The sequence below is a fragment of the Netta rufina genome (assembly GCF_964035555.1).
Source record: "Netta rufina genome assembly, chromosome: 2".
NCBI lineage: Eukaryota > Metazoa > Chordata > Aves > Anseriformes > Anatidae > Netta > Netta rufina.
This window is the reverse complement of record NC_140124.1, coordinates 79,815,894-79,834,114: the sequence shown is the minus strand read 5'-3', so window position 1 is coordinate 79,834,114 and position 18,221 is coordinate 79,815,894. Positions and strand designations below refer to the sequence as shown.

The following is an 18,221-nucleotide window of genomic DNA, read 5'->3' as shown; positions in this document are numbered from 1 at the left end:
GCCAGGCATTACTCAATAGAGGGAGGTCTTTGTTGCTCCCCAGAAGACGCCGAGCCTTGATGGTGCAGGTTGTTACCTTCCAATTACTGAATTTTTTTAATTGAGGTTTCAAAACCTCTTTGTGTTAGTGTTTCTCCTTTTAAATCCTTGCTATGCTAACTATTCAATCCTGACAATAGCTCCTCTATTTGTGGTTTTACTTGACTTAGTGTGTGTGGCCATTACTTACAAGCTTTTTGACACCTTAATGATACGTTTCTTAATAAAGCTGAGTCAATAGTATGCAGTTGGGCTGCACCACGGCAGGTCCATGATGACAGACAGCTGAACCCTGTTCTGGGGGTTACAGGTAAGGGAGGGCACTGATTTTAGAAGCAGCACTTTGTACAGGGAAGATGATGCAGGTGTACTTTGTTGGGTGGAGGCATATTTCCAAACAGACTGCCTTTTGTCGAGGTGGAGGGTGAGCTGTAATTATAGGTGGAATTTTGCTGAGAGTGTATGTTTTTACAGTACTTTCCTCCTCAAACCTGGTTGCCTGATATAATGTTCTCTGATGTGTGGTTGCTTTGTACTATAATGGCTACAAAGCTTTGTGCAGTTCCTTATAGGCATAGGAAAGCACAGAAAGAGATATTTGGAAGCTGCTTTTGAGGGCTATAGGCTAAGGTTGGACTTCTTATTTCTAGTGTATTGTGACAGGCAGATGAGCCTTCTCGGTAGGTTCAAATGGAGGCAGGTAGTGCAATAAGCTGTGGTCAAAAAGGGAAAAGGAATGCTTACCATGAAACAAAATTCAGATGCTTTGAGTCTCTGAGCAAAAAATTGCTCACCAGAGTTTGATTTGATTTGTTGTGTCTAGTAAATGTGTAGAATAATATGTTCAGTGTAAAATAACATTTTACACTGTGTATGTGTAAAATAACATTTTCAGTGCTGTTTGATGCCTAGAGGAATTAAGACACTGGTGTATTAAGACACTGACCCAGCTCTTTGTCTTTTGGGGTGATGTGGTGGTTGGTTTGGAATGGCATGGGTAGAAATGTGTGTCAGCCATGCATTGTAAAGGATGCTCTAAGAGAGCCGGGTAAGTCAGTACCTTGAGTAGCACAAACACAACTCCGAGTTCATTTATTGATTAAATGCAGATCACGGCAAAATTATGAAGTAAAGCATCAATCAAATTCTCACTGGTGTTTCTCTCAGAACCAGAACGATCTTGGCTGAAACGCACTCTTAACTTACAAATTGTACATTTATCAATGCATGATATCTGATATCAGGAAACTGTGCAGGTATTACCAAGAAAACAGGTATAATTACATTAAATTAAAAAGAGGAAGCAGATTTGGATTCTGGAGTTTTTTGATTGCATATCAATAAGAGGCAGCAAGCAATAAGACATGTTGCTTGTAGTTTTCTTAGCCTTTATGCTGGTTGGAACTCTTAGCAACCTTATCCTTCAAAGTTTAGAGAAATTAGGATGTACTGCAAAACGAACAGAAGTCGGCAATTAAATGTTAAAGGCTGGACTGTTTTCCCTCACTGCCTCATTTTTTCATGAAGCTGCAAGGGTGATATAGAGAATGCGTGTGATGTACCTGTGTATATGTGGTGAGATGGGGAGATAAGGGGCATTTTGAGATGAATTTGGTTTTGTATTAAGTATTTCATTAACTTCCAACAATCTTTAAAACAGTGAAGATAAGGAAACTATTTTAATGCAAATGCAGGTTTCCCAGTAAGGAAAAGAGAGTATAGTGTATAGATTTCTAAATACTTATTATTATTATTATTGTTATTTCTCTTCCTTAGGGGATTTTTTCCTCTTTGAGAGGTCTAAAAGTATAGGCTGCATTTCCCTTGAAGTCAGCACCAGGCACGGGGCTAGATGATGGGCTGCATGCAAAAAGCCTTTATGACTCCTCCTTACTCTTGAACAACAAAGCCAGAAAAGCAGGTTTGATGCAAGGGAGCAAAATTCAGCATTCTGCTTTCTGTGAAAAGCTGTCTCATTAGCACAATGGAAAGCAGCTGCGGAATGACAGTCTTTGAGGCACAGGGTGGTCTCTGGGTGCTGCCTTAGTTGGGGGTGTGTGGAAAGAAAAAGGACATAAACTTTCAGTACCTATGGCTATATGGCTTAAGGCTGAGCTTTGAATGCTGCAGTTCACATTTTTCTATTGATAAGTGAACTTTAGATGCTGCCTGGGAGCAAGGAATAACTCATTCTAAGGGGAGCAGAATCTGCCAAAAAAGAGGATGCTCTTGGATTTGTTGTGTCTGATGAAAAAGTGGAAAGGGTGATCAGCCTTGAATGCCAGAACATTGCTGATAAGTGAAGTTGTGGCTATGATAACAGCAGTAGCGGCAGCTGCCTCAGTGCCTTCCTCATCAACTGCAACAAAAGACTGGTGAATAACTTTGGAGATAGCCAAATCCTTCTTAGCACCCATTCCACTGAAATCAGCGTTGCTGGTGAAGGCAAGGCGCATTCCCATGATGCTCAGATAATCACTGAGGTCGCATTTCTCCTCCAGCTTGAACTTAGGCAGCTGCAGATCCACAAGAGTATTTGTCATCTTCTTTGAATCAGCCCACTCAGACAGCTTCTCATATGTCAGTTCTCTTTCTAGCTGTTGTTCAAGAAAGAGGAGAAATTTGATAATTGCAAGGGAAAAGCAATTGATTATAAAATAATTTTTTCACCAACTGAATGAGTTTTTAAGTGGCAAACTTAACATTTAGGTGAAAGCACGAAATACAAATTGGTTTCACTGATGATCAGAGACAGAGTGTAAAGCAAACAAGGGACACAGCGTTGCAAGTTTTTGAGCACCACCTCTGTCAAATTCATTGCAGAAAAAAGACAGGGCACCCAACGCCTGCAGCTGCCATCCTCTGAGGTACTTCTGTCCTCTCTTTTATTTCAGTCATCACATGAAAGAAGTTGCTAGGAGATTCCCAGCTGTGTGCCAAATGGCTTGGTCCAGTTACGTACAGATGTCAAGAGCAGGATGAGATAGGTATTAAAAGGAATTAATTCAGTTAACGGGGGAGATCAAACGGCATGTCCTCAGAGGGGGAGATATGGTCACTGGCCTGTCCTTTTTGTTTTAACATCTGGGTTGTGATACAAAACGGATATAGCTTTTTTTTTTTTTACCTGTTCCAGACCTGTAGTACCATCTTTGATGTCATCAGGAAGTAGGATGAACATACTGAGTTCACGTTTCACGTACGGTAGCTCAATCATTTTGAAGTTCATTGTTTCCATGATAAGAACTGGAAATACATGTCTCATATACATCATCTTCACAGGCTTAGACTTGTTCTGTAAAGTATTTATTTATGGGTTACAAATTATGCCTTGAAAAGAAGAATGAAGATGACTTATAACAGCAATTTGTCATAATTTTTCCACAGCTCTTCTTGACTGGGAAATATTGTAGATCTTGGCATTTGCCCCAGAGCATTTTTCTGGGGACTGAGTTGCCTGATTTTCTCTTTGCCCCAGAACATACACAGCAGCCCACAGAAGGAGGAAGAGAGAAATGTCTGCAAAGATTAAGGGGGACAGAGCAGGCATGGCATACAGCCACCCAACACTACAGCAGAGAAACAAAATATGGTTTAAGAGAGCAAGTGTTGTGCAGTTTTTCTTCACATCACAACCCTTAGAAGACAACACTCGTTTCTGTGCCAAAGGGCTCATGATGAGGGGAATTTTAACCCTGTTTTGCAAAAAGGCCTTACGTGACTCTAGTTAGTTTTTGGAAACTGCATAATCTATCTGGATCGTTATCCTTTGCCTGAGCAGTGTCTTGACGTTGCATAAATGTTGGTGAGCTGACCACTGCCACGTTTTGCTGTAACCAGCTTTTCATAGAGTCTGTTTAGTGCAGGGATACGTAAGGACTGATGAATGGAGATAGTGCAGCAGGAGGTGCTGTCACCAGGCTGTTCGCTGCAAGGAAGGCAAAGAGGAGCTCACCTTGCTCAGTCGGAAGGGTTGCGTGTTTGTTATTCCTCCATTAAATTTCTCTTCCCATTCTGCCTTGAAGTAGATGGCATTTACCAGGATCAGCTTGGTGTAGCTTTGCACATCTTGTGAATTCAGCAAATTCTTGATTTTACCTTTTGAAATCAGAAAAGTCAGGTTTTATTCCAGTGTAGCATGGTGAGGGCGTTTTGTTTGTCTTTCCTTCAGTTCAGCTCCGTAGTGAAAAAGTCCATGCCTCAGTTCCCTACCCCCTAATTCGCTTCCCTGGCACAAATCAACGAGTCTGTTTGCTGTTTCCAAAGCTGCCACAGCTTCATGGCAAGCAGCAGGGAGCAGAAAGCTGCGTGCTGCCTCTGCCAGCAGGTTAGGCCAGGCACAAGGAGGCTCACACCTCTGGGCAGTGCAGGAAAGTTCCTCTAGGCAGGCATCCATCCCCACCTGCCTTGGAGGAAGTTCCCCAAAGACCTCACTGAGGTCTGCATCAGGTATTTCGGGCTGTCCCAGTGCTGCTCTTGCTCTGCCCTCCCACTGCATCTCTGCTTGCTGCCCATTCAAGGGCACCTGCCCAAAGGGAGCGTCAGGCTGGCTTATTAGCAGAGGGAAGATGTTGGGGTCAAGCTCAACTTACCCTCAGTTTCCTTTTCCACCCAGGTGTTGATTTCCTTCCTGCATTGTTCAGGTGCTGTTTTAAAGTTAACCTTTTGTGGCTCTGCCTTGTAGTATTTCTTGCTGAGCTGTATGTATGTCTGGAAATTGACAATAAAAAGAAAAAAAAGAAAGAAGTTCTATAATGTACTGTATATTTTCAGCCCCAAAAAGGAAGTTGTTAGCTCTTGGACTTCATGTTAACTTCTTGTGCATAGAGGGCTGTGGGATCTAGCTTTTTGCCCTCTATTGGGCTGTGAGTTAACAGTTAAGAAATAAGGACAGAAAATTCCCTGCTCTTCTTCCCAGTTTAATTTGGAGAAGGGAGAAAGACAGTGCATATCCCATGGATGTGCTTATTTTAATGTCCCATTTACAATTGCATGTGTTGCAAATCCTAATAATAAATTTCCTAATAATAAAGCCATACTGCATGAAAAGAAATCCTGCATTACTGTCAGAAGATCCTTATATACTGGGAGAAGGCAACTGGTATTTTCCAGTGAAGCTTATCACTGGAAGTCAGGGCTCTTTATGTGAAGTACTGGGGGACAGCTTCAAACCTGTTCTATTAATGACAAGTAAATACAATGAAAAACTTTTTTTTTTTTTCACAGCTTTTCTTAATCCTCTGTGAGATAAAACTGTTCAACTTACAGGCAGCAATGGGTAGGTTTTTTCCACATAGATACGGTTGGCACTTCTCAGTGAGTAGGTGTTTCTGGGTTTGTTCATGGCAGCCAGGAGCTCCTTGAAGCCAGAGTGGATATTTTCAGCTTGCTCATGCTCAGGGTCCTTGGAAAGAGAAACCATACATTTAACAATTACATTTTTAATGAAATTTTAAGTGATGCATGTGGGGAGAGATTTGTGTTCCTCTCTCTTATATTTTCTCTCTCCAAATTTACCACCACTGCAGTTTGCAGGGCTCTGTTAATGACTGATTTACCATACAGTAAACCTTCCAAAATATCCCAGCGGCTTGTCCTTCTTTTGAGTCTGAGTGAAGAGAACTGAACTTGAATGTGTTGTGAAGCATGTTGGGTTTTGTACTTCAAATATAATGAGAGATACAGGTGAGAAATACTGGACTGCCAAAGCTATATCTGGACATTTTGATTCTGGAGATTCTTTATCTTATCTATTATCTCTAATAGATACCATTTTTCTTCTTTTTGGTCTCCCCCGAGAAGGTCTGGCCACAGAAGATGACCCAGCAGCTCCCGCAGCTTTAGTGAAATGAAGAACCTGCAGACAGAGTTTCCGAAGGTAAGAAACAGGCATGAAGGGACTTGCATGACCTAAAGCTTAATGGAGATAAAATGGTTGTTTTGTTTTACTCCTTACGATAATTCATTCTGCTTGGGTGACTAATCAAAGGGATGCTGAAGTTGTAGTATGTGTAAATCCCACAGAGTAACAAAGGACAGCACTGCTCCCCTCCCAGAACATCAGCGTTCATGCAGGCATGCCACAAAGCTGAACTCCCTTCCACAGCAGTTGCACTCAGCAGTAGCAATGCATTTGTGTAAAGCCCAATGGTTTTCCCCAAAGAGGAACACTGGGCATTTCCCCGAGTCTGAACAGGAGTGCTGGGCAATGCTGGGCACCACAGCAACCTACCTCTCCTATCTCTCTCGCTGTATTGCCTTTTGCACCCAGGTATGTCAGGGCCAGAGCAGATGATATACTCCAGGGGGAAAAGAAAATGTTTTTGTCCTTGTTGGTCTCATTCAGCTTCTTGAAAAGATCAATTGTAAACTTGCCAACTGCTTCTGAGACCTGTTCCATTGCTACAATCTGGAAAGAGGCAACAGAAGGAATTTTACTGTTTGAATGTTTAAAATGATGCATGCAATGCATGTTAGTGAGACATGTTACATGTGCCACACAATGCGTGGGCACCTACTAAAACTAATAGCCTAGTAATATGTTTTATCTTCCATGCAGATACTGTTTGCCACCTGTTAGGAGCAGAAATTTGTTAGGTTTTTGTTATTCAGCTGATAATTCTCTATAATTATAGATATGTCCTCTTTTACCGAGCTGCGTTTTTCTTTGTGTTTCTTTCTGCCTTTGGTTTTCAAAAGGGTACAGATTTTTAAGCTGCATATTTTTGTTTTGTTTCATTCTTAAATTATTTATCAAAGCAATGTTCTCAGGGGAATCTAAATATCTCTGTGGTTTTAGTACATGGAGTCATAACACATCTAAGCTTCCTGCTACCTCATTTTTGATCTATATAGAATTAAGAGCTGATACTGAGAACGTATTTATGCATAATTCTTAGGCTTATCGGCTTTCCCTGTCTAGCTACCCATTTCAACTAGTATCATGTATGGCTAAGTTGTTATTTGCTTTTAGATTGCAGTATTTTATTCATGAAGTCTAACTGACACCTCTTCTGTATGTTCTGACAATTTTATTTTCCCCAGAAACTGGTGGATTCCTTGAAGCTAGAAGTATTCCAGACTTTGGGATATTCGCCCAGTAGTACCTGCTTCATGTTTTCCAATCAAGAGACCAGAAAATGTCGTTGTTGTTATTGTTGTCATCATTATGTAAAGAAAGATTGATACCTGTAGAATGGCACTGCAGAAATATCTCAAGTCTACAGGTAATTATGGAGTGGTTGCTTACTAAACCACTACAGCTCTTCTGGCAGTCACTGTGAAATCTATACCAAATGTGTACCACAGTGTGATTTCCTTTGAGAACTTGGCCAAATAAGCATCAGGATAGAAATCTCTCTGCTTATCTCTAATGTATACTACTCTGAGTCCCTGGCCTGATAATGCACAGTGCTGTGCTGTTGCAGAATGAAAATGGCCTTTACTTCACCTGAAGTATGGGACTCCTTTATCAAACTAAAGATTTTAATTAATAAGACAGTTACTGCCCTGAGAAAATCTTCCTTCTTGTGATTAATTCTGCCCTCAACTAACTCTTTTCCTTAGCCAGACAAGTTAATTTTCTCTAAAACTTGACACCTAGAAAAGCATATATCAAGAGCAACGATTGCAGTATAACACTGGTATGTTACAATTTACTTATACAGCCATACAAGGTACAGACCACCTTTTAAAAGCATCAGAAAAGTTACTTAAATTGGTTTAAATATTTACCTGTGATCCTGTGAGAGAGAAGACTTAAGCCTTGTCCTCAGCCAGGTTCTGTGCCCGTGTGTTAAGCAATGAATAAATTTAGAAACACGGTATGGCTTGCACCTCCCTTTCCTTCTCCCCTACATCCAGGCTGTTCCCGCCTACACAAAGCTGCTCTCTACTGAACCCCCAAAAGATGTCATGCAGTTTTGTCCTCCTTGTTGACCTTGTCACATTTTAATTTTAGGCATTTCAAACGGACAATGTAGATTATAATCTCAGTTTTGCTATTCCACGGCAGTAGTCTACTGATAGGATAGCAAAACTGTTCATCTACTCCAATGGTCTCCTGATGTTGTGTAGACAGCCTGTCTATTTTTAAAATAAATGAACCTAGTAAAAGGGTTATGGAACCAGAATATATGATTTTAGTTTCTGAATGTAAGAAGTTATGGTAGGCCTGATTCACCTCTCCAGCTTTGCCCAGCTGTTACTCTTGGGTTTTGAATAAGGTACATCAGCATTAAATGGCAAGAGATCAGTGACTGAATTAGACTCTGAGAGTCCAGCTTCAGAGTCAAGATCATTAGGAGCACAGGCAGAGGCAAAGCCGTGAAAGAGGTAAGGCTGGGCACCCCTGCTTCTTGTGTTGGTGAAGAAATCTTGTTGCCTTCTTGGCTGGGAAACACCTATGAGAAACACTGCAAAACATTGAGCTGGTGCGCCGTAGTTGCATGTCCTTGAAGAACAAGGACTGAAACAACCCCAGTGGCAGGTCTCGAGCAAAGATGGAGTGAAAGAATACAAGAGGGGCAAACATGGCATAGTGGTCATCACTCTGCTGTCCCAGGAGAGAGCAGGGCTGGTGTTGGGTGGTGGGAGAAGAGGAAGGTGGTGGCAACATCTGTAAGAGTCTGGGGGATAGGGGAAGGGGAATGGAGGAAGGGAAGGAAACCATACTGTGTGCTAAGCATTTTGCTGCAAGCCTGATTACAGGAACAGAATGGGTCAAGCCTTCTGAAAAGTAGCAGAAATCAGTGTTGTGCAAGGCAATGAAGAAATGCCAGAAATTAAACAAGTGGTGGTTTTAGTACGATGAGCAGAGTCATCAAGAAATCAGGAAAAGATAAAGGCTCACTGAATGGTTAGGTGGTGAGAAAGGCCACGCTGGAGAGACTCCAAGTTCCAAAGAAGTATGCTGACAGCAAGCAAGCTGGCTCCCTCTGCTAGTCAAGACACAAGAATGCCAGAGAGGATGAGAAATGGAGATGAGAAGGCAAAAGGGGTGTTGACAGCAAAGGAACAAGAGAGAGAATCACACAGGTTGGTTGACAGGGATTTCCAGAGGCCAACTCCCACTGAGAGCAGACCCATCAGTAGATAAGGTCAGCCACAGTCCTTCCAAGGGTGGAGTTTCCCCAGCTTTCCTGGGCAACCTGCTCCAGTGCTGTGCTGCTCACCAGGGGAAAATGTTGTTCCTCAGCATGCAACTCACCCTCCAAGTTTTGTTGCCATTTGCCCTTGGTAAGGATCCAGCACCGCCAAGAGGACATTAACTCTGTCATCTTTGCAACTGTGCTTAAAATAGAAAAGGTGACTGATATTTCCAATGACTTTAAAGGCCTGTGCCTGAGTTTGGATGCATGTTGTCAATGTTTTGTTTCTCCTTGGCGTCCTAGACTTGGCTTTTATATGTTCCCGAGGAACACCAGAAAGTGCTTGAGAGGCTTGTCCATGGAGACATGAAGCCATTCCATTGGGCAAAGCACAACATTTTGGAAATGACACACAGAGATCCTGTGACATGTTTCACAGCTGAGACAGAATGCAGCACTTGTGAGGCTTGATGGGGATGGAATAAAGCACTTGCTTTACAACACTGTCCCTGTGCTCCTTCCCATTTGGGAAGCAGAGCCAGAAGAAAGCAGAAAGGACTCGCTGACAGCCGCCAGTCTAATCTCTGCAAGGAAAATGGGGTCCTGCCTTCCCAAGAAGAGATATTTCTAGTGAGATCCTGTTGGTATGTGCATGTGCTGTAACAAGACCCAGTCCTTCCCTCTCTGTTCTAAATTCAGAGAGCTAGGAGTATCCTCTACAGATGTGCAAGACTGTTTAGGATGCTTTCCTTTTTAGGAGAAAGAGCTATGACAACAGTGAACACCTAGAGGGGGATTTGCGTGTAATCTTCCAGAAGGTGCTTAGAGAGTTAGCATTACAGACTGAATTCTCCAGTTTGATCTTGCCTGCAAACAGTGAAATAAGTGCCAAAGGAAAAAGAAAATAAAGCAGTGCCGTGCTGGGCTGGCAACCGCTGAGTGAAGGAAAGGTTATGACAAAGGAGAGGTTTTCAAGGCACATGTTTTATTTTCCTCCAGTTCTGTGTTGTTGTTTCAGTATTTGCCAATTGATGTAGGGCAGAGATTAGAAAGTCCATGTGTTAGCCCCTTAGCACACAAGAACAAATCACCAGTATCAGGAACACAGAGGAATTTGCAGTTTTATTTCATTACCAGCTGTGCTAGGCTGTGAAGTTCTTACAAAACTGAGGAGGAGAAGGGCTGTGGTTGAGGTGACCCTCCTGGGACAACCAGCTTAGCAGAGATGTAGCAGCTTTCTGCAGGAAGGAGTTTTTCCTGTTTCTTTTCTTCTTACGTGCCAAAGCAAGTGTGTTGGGAAGTACTCTTTTAGATCAACCTGGTCTGTTGTGCATAGTGACAATTCTGGTTTGGAAAGCACTGAAAAGACACATCAATGTTGTTCTGCCACATTTTGGTGCTTAGAGTACCATTCTACAATTTTGGGGTTCTTTGTCCAGGAAAGTGAGCCAGAGGCTTTAATTTAAGTTATTTTTAATATGTGCTCTCTTCTAACAGAGGTTGTCAACAGTACAGGAAAATGGTAAAGTGCACAGGCTGTTGAGAAGCTCTTCATGCTGTGGATTGTGTTTGTTATTGTTGTTGCAGGAGCTGGTTTAGTAACAGTCAGTCTTTTAGGGGGAGCAGAACCTTCCCAAGAAGAGGATGCACTTGGTGCTGTTGTGTCTGATAAAGAAAAGGAAAGGGTGATCTGCTACAAAAATAATAGCAGCACCAAGGCTTCGTGATGTCAGAGCTGCTGAACTGGCAGCTGCTGCCTCTGTACCTTCTTCATTGACTTCCACATAACACTTGTGAAAAACTTGTGACAAAACCAGATCATCTTTCTCTGACATTCCTGTGAAATCAGCTTGACCTTCAATGAAGGCATCTTGTATCCCCATTTTGCTCAAAGCAGATTTGAGGTTATATTTCTCTTCTACAGTGAACCTGGGCAGATACAGCTCCACTTTCATTTTCTCCATTAATTCCGGGCTGGTCCACTCAGACAAGTTTTCAAAAGTCAATTCTCTTATTAGCTGCAGTTAGTTAAGAAGAGAATCAGAAAATTAGACAGTGTTCAAAAAACTGGGCCCTAAAGCTTATTTCTTCTTTTTTTTTTTTTTTTTTTTTTTCTTAAATTGAGAGCTTTTCAAGCTGTTACAAGAATATAGAAAACAGTAGTGAAATACCAACTGTGAGATCTTTTCTACTAGAAGGGAGTATATTGCTTTATAGTAGGTCAACGCAATATTTGAACAGTTCTCAGTAATTGTCAGGGAATATAGCAGGGTTATATGTTTATAAAACAACAGTGTTAACAATAGCCTGGTTGATTTACAGCTCACATTTCTGTCTTTTGTACAGCTTAGAATTTACTGAAAACATTTTTTTTTCCACTCTATGAACACCCACTAACATAAATGAGAATTTAATGAGTTTACTATCTGGAGGCAGGATCAGTGTCTTTACAGAAGGTGGCAGTGTATATATATGTTAGCTCTGGACATACTTAAAAGTAATGGAGGCTGTTCAGTTTGGGCTTTTCTTTTTGAATGAAATCACAGGTCTGAATTGGTACAGACAGTGAATCTCAGCCCGGCTGGCTTTCTGTCCTCATTGCTCTTCATCTGGAATTAGAGCCAGTCTTGTTGGGTTTGGGCTGCCTCTTTCCAGAGGCCATGAGCAACGTTAGGAACCACACAAATGCCAAGAGCTAAAAAGATCTCCAAGAGGTCCAATTTCACAGTGTTGGGCAAAGTTTGGGGTTTGCTTTTCCTTGAGTCTGACCAGTGCCCTCCTTCTTATAAATAAGACTGCAGCCCAATCTTTTACCTTGGATGTGCATAAAATAAGTAAATAATGGCATTCTTGTTTCTCACATTGTTTGAGTTCTCTGCCCCTTACCTTTTGTAGGCCAGCGATGTCGCGCGGTAGGAGGATAAACATGCTGAGGTCATTATTGACATATGGAAGCTCAACAACATCAGTCTGGACTGATTCTATGTAGGTAAAATTAAATTTACCACTCAGGAACATCATTGGCACTGGTTTAGTTGTATGCTGCAACAAATCAAATGAAATGTTTGACATTTGTACTCTGAACAGCAAAGCACTAAGTTGAAATAGCACAGTGAAGGTACATCCTTGTAGCTCTTGGAGGTGGGACACAGGATCTACAGATAGCCCCTGGTCTTCTGGGAAGGTGCTTGGAGGCTAAGCAGGCTACCTGAGCTGTCTAGGATGACACATGTTTATAGGAAGTTGTGTTCCACTCTGATTTATTGTATAGTTAAAAATGAAAATGTATAGAACTAGTCTGTACGGTTTTGTTCACCTTGTTTTTCCTGCCTTAAGAGGAGAATGGAAGTTTGTTCCAAGTCAGCTTCTGACAATTATACTTGTGCTTCTGGTGCTAGTATGTGTGTGCAGTCTTTGTACTGAAGATGTAGTAAGGAAATTATACCATATGATTTAAAAGAACTAATTTTAATGCTCTTTGAATTTAAAGAATGACAGGAAATTCTTTCCTCCATCTTTTTCACTGTTTTTTCCACATGCAGTCTAATATATAAGGCATTATATTCACATACCGTGTTTATTCTGAAAGGCCTTTGCCTGGTAGCTTCAGCTTCAAACTTTGTTGCCCAAGTTCCTTTGAAGTAGAGTGCATTTACCAGGACTAGCCTGGTGAGTGAATCCATGGATCCAGGAGGCAACAGATTTTGAATTTTACCTAGAGAAAACCAAAAGACATTTACATGTTTATGCAGCTTTACTGTTTCAGAGTAAATGTTGGAACAATTTCTGCAGATGTAAGCCAGGGAAATTATAATTGCTGATATGGCATGCTTTTAACTTGAGATTATTTGTAAATACACGCTAACCTTGATTTATAAAGAAGAGTAAGCCTCGTTCCTCTCCCTTTCAGATAGAGGAAGAATTTTAGTAAGGGCTTTCCAGCAGATGACTACTTTAGGAAAAGTAGTGATTGATTTACATTTCTGAGATGAGTTGTTTATCTGCCTTGGGCCCCTGGGGTACAGACACATTGTTCAATAGTGAAATTGCCTCCTTTAGGACTAGGAGAGGAGAGGCTGGAGCTTACCTTCAGTCTGCTCTTCAACCCTGGAGTTGATCTCTCTTCTGATTTCATTTGCTGCTCCCATGAAGTCAACTGCTTGTGGCTCTGCATTGTAGTATTTCTTGGCTAACTGTAAGTATTCCTGCATTGCAAGAGAGACATCTGTTTGTTGCCTGCCAATGTGAATGCCAATAAATAACTAGCCAAGTGAAAACACCATAAAAATGACATGGGCTACAAGCAACAGCATTTTGTCAAAAGAACAAATTATTCTTTTTAGTGGAAAAATGCAATTTAAGTGTTTTCACCTAACCACATCTGTGAATCATATTGAAATTAGATACACACCCCATAAAAGTAAAATTATAGTGTCTGAATTCTCAGGAAGAGTCTCACAGGAAGTATGTGTGTTACCGATAATAATGCAATTGGCATACGTAATGAAAATATTTAAAATTATATTCTTTATGGTTTGTTGTCATAGAGAGAACATAAACGTTGATTAGCACTTTATATTATGAATAAATGGCGTACATACCTTACTGAAAGGCAGTGATTTTTCTCCATATAACTGATTGACACTTTTAAGCATGTAATTTTTATTGGGTTTGTTGATTTCCAAGTTGAGTGCTTTAAACCCAGTGTGGATATTGCCTGATTTGCCAATTTCTGTCTTTGAGAGAAGGGAAAAAAATGTTATTCATTTGTTCGGTAAAGCTGTTCAGATTTCTAATTTCTCTCCTCATGCAGCTCGGTATAAAGTATTGCCTGTACTGCAATGCAAAAGGTGTACTAAATTGGACAGCTATGAAAAGAATCATTTGAAATTACTAAAAGTTTTAGGTATGCTATAGGCTCTGTAAGAGCCTTGGAATGCAAGTGGTAAGAGCCTGAACTATGTAAAACATTAAAGGGTTTCTAAATGGAGGTTGCAAAACTAAGTATATGCAGAGAGTGAGAGACAGAATGTAATTGCTAAACTATGCATGCAGATTTGGCTGTATGACTCCTGATAAGATTTATGAAAGTCGAGTTGCATGGGAAGTTTGCCCCTACCTTTCTTAGCCTTCCTCTAAATGTTAATATTTTGTAAGTTCTTTATGTTGTAGCAATTGTGGTAAATTGTTTATATGGAAATAACAGGATTAAATGAATGTGGACTCAAACTCTCAAACCACCTCAAGGAAATCAAGCTGTGAAATAGTAAACTAAACCTCTGAGTCTGTACTCTATTCATCTTGTCATTACATTAGAGTAAGAGGCATGAACAGACATTTAAATTTCTAAGCTGTTAGAATGGTCCCTTTGCCCTGCCTCCAGTGCTCCCTATTTTTTACAGTTTGGATGAGCATTAATCATGAGGAACAATCCCTCCCTCTCCTGTACATGTAGAATAAATAGGTTGTTGACATAGGCCCCAGAATAAGACTTCCCACTGTGGGATTTGAGTGTGGGATGCAGATTCAAGTTCCCATTCATCAAAACTCACTGCCACTAGGGTTTTGTGGGCAGACTTCAGGGAAATGGCTCACTCCATGAAGAATAAGTATGACGGGAAATAGCAGGGAGAACTTTAGACCACCATGGCTGAATTGTCAGTGAGGAAAAACTGCTTTTACTGACTCAGAGGAATTATGCTTGATTTCCAGATTTTTCCATTTTCTTAAATTATAGTTAATTTGATAAAAGATGCCTGCTATTCTATCAAAGAAATGTCTCGGGAATATGTCAGTTTCCATTTCTCTAAGATTTATGGCAATTATTGGTCTACCTTGGGAAATTCCAATATGCCAATTTATTTTGCTAACTTATTGAATGAAATGGAGACTAATTTCTGAAGTGTATCAAGCATAGGTAGCCTATAAAAATTAATTCTTTTTATTTTATTTCATTTTACTTTATTTTATTTTATTTTATTTTATTTATTTTATTTTATTTTATTTTATTTTATTTTATTTTATTTTATTTTTTGTTATGTTGATGCTGCAATCAAACACGTGGGAGACTAGCTCTGTTATTGTGATTTGTTCTCTCAGACAGGGACCATGCCTTTTCAAAAAGATCAAGAGATCTATTGACAGGGAACAGCCACGTTAGATTTTAAATTTAGCAAATTTGAGGTTAGATTTTGCAATTCTACCTAAAAATGGGAAGTATGTCGTAAGTATTGCATTAGGTGAAGGTACCATAGGATGCTGTACCAATTAATTGTGTACTCTGCATTTGAGGAAGGCAAACACATGCAAATGAAAACATGGAAGGAAAACAAAATGTTACAATGCCCATAGCATGATAGCTAGATTTGGTGAGATACCTTCTGGAAACAGGCACGTCGATTTGATAGATGTTCTTCTGTTCTGGAAAAGACTTGCATTCTTATGGTTGTGGTGACATTTCTGGCTCCTTCAACTTCATTAAAGTGAAGTACCTATAGTGGAAATCACAATAATAAATGCAACAACAGAAATTTTGCTGTTTCAGTAAAATATTTCAGTGATGTCATAGGATTGGTGATGAAAAGAGCCAAATTCAGATTTTACCCTTGCATCCGGTCCTGACTGAATATGGAATTTGGTTAGGCTTGAGGCCCATGCTTTCAAAATGGCTTGAACTCACTAAGCTGAGGGTTGCAGGGCAAAACTCTCATGTGCCTGGCATTTCTAGAGGAATTTGCCTGCTTTGAGTTAGCCCCTGGGCTGACAAGACAATGACTGGGAAGAGGCAGTTATCTCCAGATAGGGACTAGCAAAGCAAAGTCTAAATGGAGAGCTGCTACATATCAGAAAGCAAGAAGACACTGGGGGCAGATTCGTGCCCTGAGTACCTTGCTCTGGGCACATGGACCTTACTCTGGCTGCAAAGGGGTACATCTAAACTTGGAGCACTTCTCAGAAGACACATGCCTTTTTGTTTTGTTCTGTTTTCCCTGCTTCCTAACAGGAGATCTCTCCTTTCTTTGAGACCATGCTGCCCCTCTTTTGTCCTGTAGCTCAGTAGTTAGCTGCTGCCTTAGCAGGTGGGACAACTTCTTTTGCCTTAGCAGTTGCAAACTCACCAGCTCCCATTTGTTGGGGGCCTCTGGTTGAGGAAGCTACGGTAGGCTCTATCTTTTGACCTGCACAATAGAGGATGCTATTCCAAGAGATCAACCCTCTCAGACCTTTCGTGGCCCAGACTCACCTTTGCCATCTGATCTGCAGTGTTACCTTTCGCTCCCAAATACACGGTAGCCAGGACAGATGAAATACTCAAAGGGGCAAACAAAATATTCTTGTTGCCATCTTCTTGACACTGATGTTTGAAAAAGTCAAGAGCAAAGTTTGTGTTTGCTTTATTTAAAGCTTCCATTATTCTGAACCTGCACAGAAAGGGAGAAAAGATGCTATTAGGTAAGCATTAGTTGTGACTGCTATGTATCTACAGATTTCTTTTCACTTTTTTTTTTTAATATATATATATTTATTTTTATTTTTGGGTGATTTGAAAGCTTTCTAAAAGTATTTTCAAAATTTGTGTCCTTTATAAGATTGCTAGTGCAGCACAGTGATCCCCTGCATGACTGAGATTCACTGGTAGTGTATGCAAATTAGACCAAAGGCAAAATCCAGACTGTGCCAGGTATTTTCTTCATCTCTCCTATGACCTCAGGGAACTGAGTGAAAGTGTGCTGGCCTGTCAGTGCTGCTACACTATTCGTTTCTGCCAACTTTGCTATTCATAGTGTATGAACACTCCTTCATTCAGCAGAAGTTCACGTGGAGAGACAGATATCCACGCAAAAGACAATCGGGAGGAACAAATGAAAACTCATTGAATCGGCATGGTTACACTGTTGCACCACCCCAACTTCTGCATGGTAAGAATCCTAAATTCCCTTTTGACTTTCAGTAATTTCCTGAAACTCTGTCTTATGGTGCTAGACCAGGTCCTAACTTCTCAGTCTTCAGCATGACAAGGTTTCCTTAATCAGTAAACCACATGTGCTGCTATTTACTGTCTGCATTGTGGTCGTAGCTGAAAGCCCTAGGCATGGACTAGGAGCTATTCTGGTTGGTATAGGATGGCCACAGAATAAATTGTTCTTGACCTCAGCAGTTTGCAAACCAGGAGCTGTCCTCATGTACATGAGAACTGAAGAGCACAGGTATAAATTAGCCAATTTAAGCAAACACAGTAGTTCTCACTTTGCTATGACATATATGCTAGCCAGTAAGCTCTAGAAATTACACAACTATGTAAAATAAATTTATCTTCCTGTATATTTCTAAGACTTTGCCCCTTCTAGACCATACCTGTACCATCTTAGTAAAATATTTTCCCAAGCATTTGTTGTTTCCCATTCAGATCCCTGTTGCCTTTTCTCTACGCATTTGTCAACAAATTAACATCATCCAAGAGCACATGAAATAAATAATCTCTAGAAATAATGACAGTTACCTTGTTTTGTGCAGGGAGGAAGACTGCTGCTCTGGGTGTCTCCAATGTTTCTGCAGTTCACACGAAGGGTAGGCTGAATTTATACTCTGCCTGGCCAGTTCTGCAAAGGTTCTTATGACTCATAAGTATGCAATTTATTTTGCCCTGAAGGCCACATCCCTATGGAAGAACTGAATCATCTCAGAGTAGGATGTGAAGTGATGGTGAGAATGATACCACAGAAAGACCTTACAAAACCAACTGCAGAAATATTTCTATAAACATTTTTGTGGCAACAGGCTAGTAGCAACTTGAACCATCACTACTTGAAACAACATTTCTTTTGCAATTTGGAGGATAAAAAAAAAATAATCAGTAGCTGACCTGCTTTTATGATTCCTCTAATAGAAAAAAATTCTGAGGAACAGACAATGACATCATATTTGTGAGGTTTTTCTATTGTCCGTTTCCTACTGATAAAGTATTTGTCACTTCTGGTGGGTTTTTATTTTAGCAAAAGGAATTTTGTTAACCTTGGAGAATTATAAAATTGTACAACCAGGGAAGTATTTTCACTGTGAGACACTGAAGGTTGAGAAACAAGCATCAGACTG

General features: G+C 40.6%; 1 protein-coding gene across 1 annotated transcript; it reads right to left on the bottom strand.

Moving 5' to 3' along the window:
- Nucleotides 1-1,127: 1,127 nt before the first annotated feature.
- Nucleotides 1,128-17,664, bottom strand: LOC311206360 (uncharacterized protein). The gene is made up of 16 exons (XM_084281640.1): nucleotides 17,629-17,664; nucleotides 16,372-16,549; nucleotides 15,506-15,619; nucleotides 13,730-13,864; nucleotides 13,216-13,333; nucleotides 12,701-12,843; nucleotides 12,015-12,170; nucleotides 10,758-11,146; nucleotides 6,558-6,612; nucleotides 6,272-6,448; nucleotides 5,810-5,896; nucleotides 5,306-5,443; nucleotides 4,632-4,749; nucleotides 3,995-4,137; nucleotides 3,167-3,334; nucleotides 1,128-2,636 (listed from the first exon to the last, which is right to left on the bottom strand). Exons 2-16 carry the CDS (start codon nucleotides 16,537-16,539, stop codon nucleotides 2,232-2,234), a joined length of 2,514 nt encoding a protein of 837 aa, XP_084137766.1. The 5' UTR covers nucleotides 16,540-16,549; nucleotides 17,629-17,664; the 3' UTR covers nucleotides 1,128-2,231.
- Between the last annotated feature and the right edge of the window lie 557 nt (nucleotides 17,665-18,221).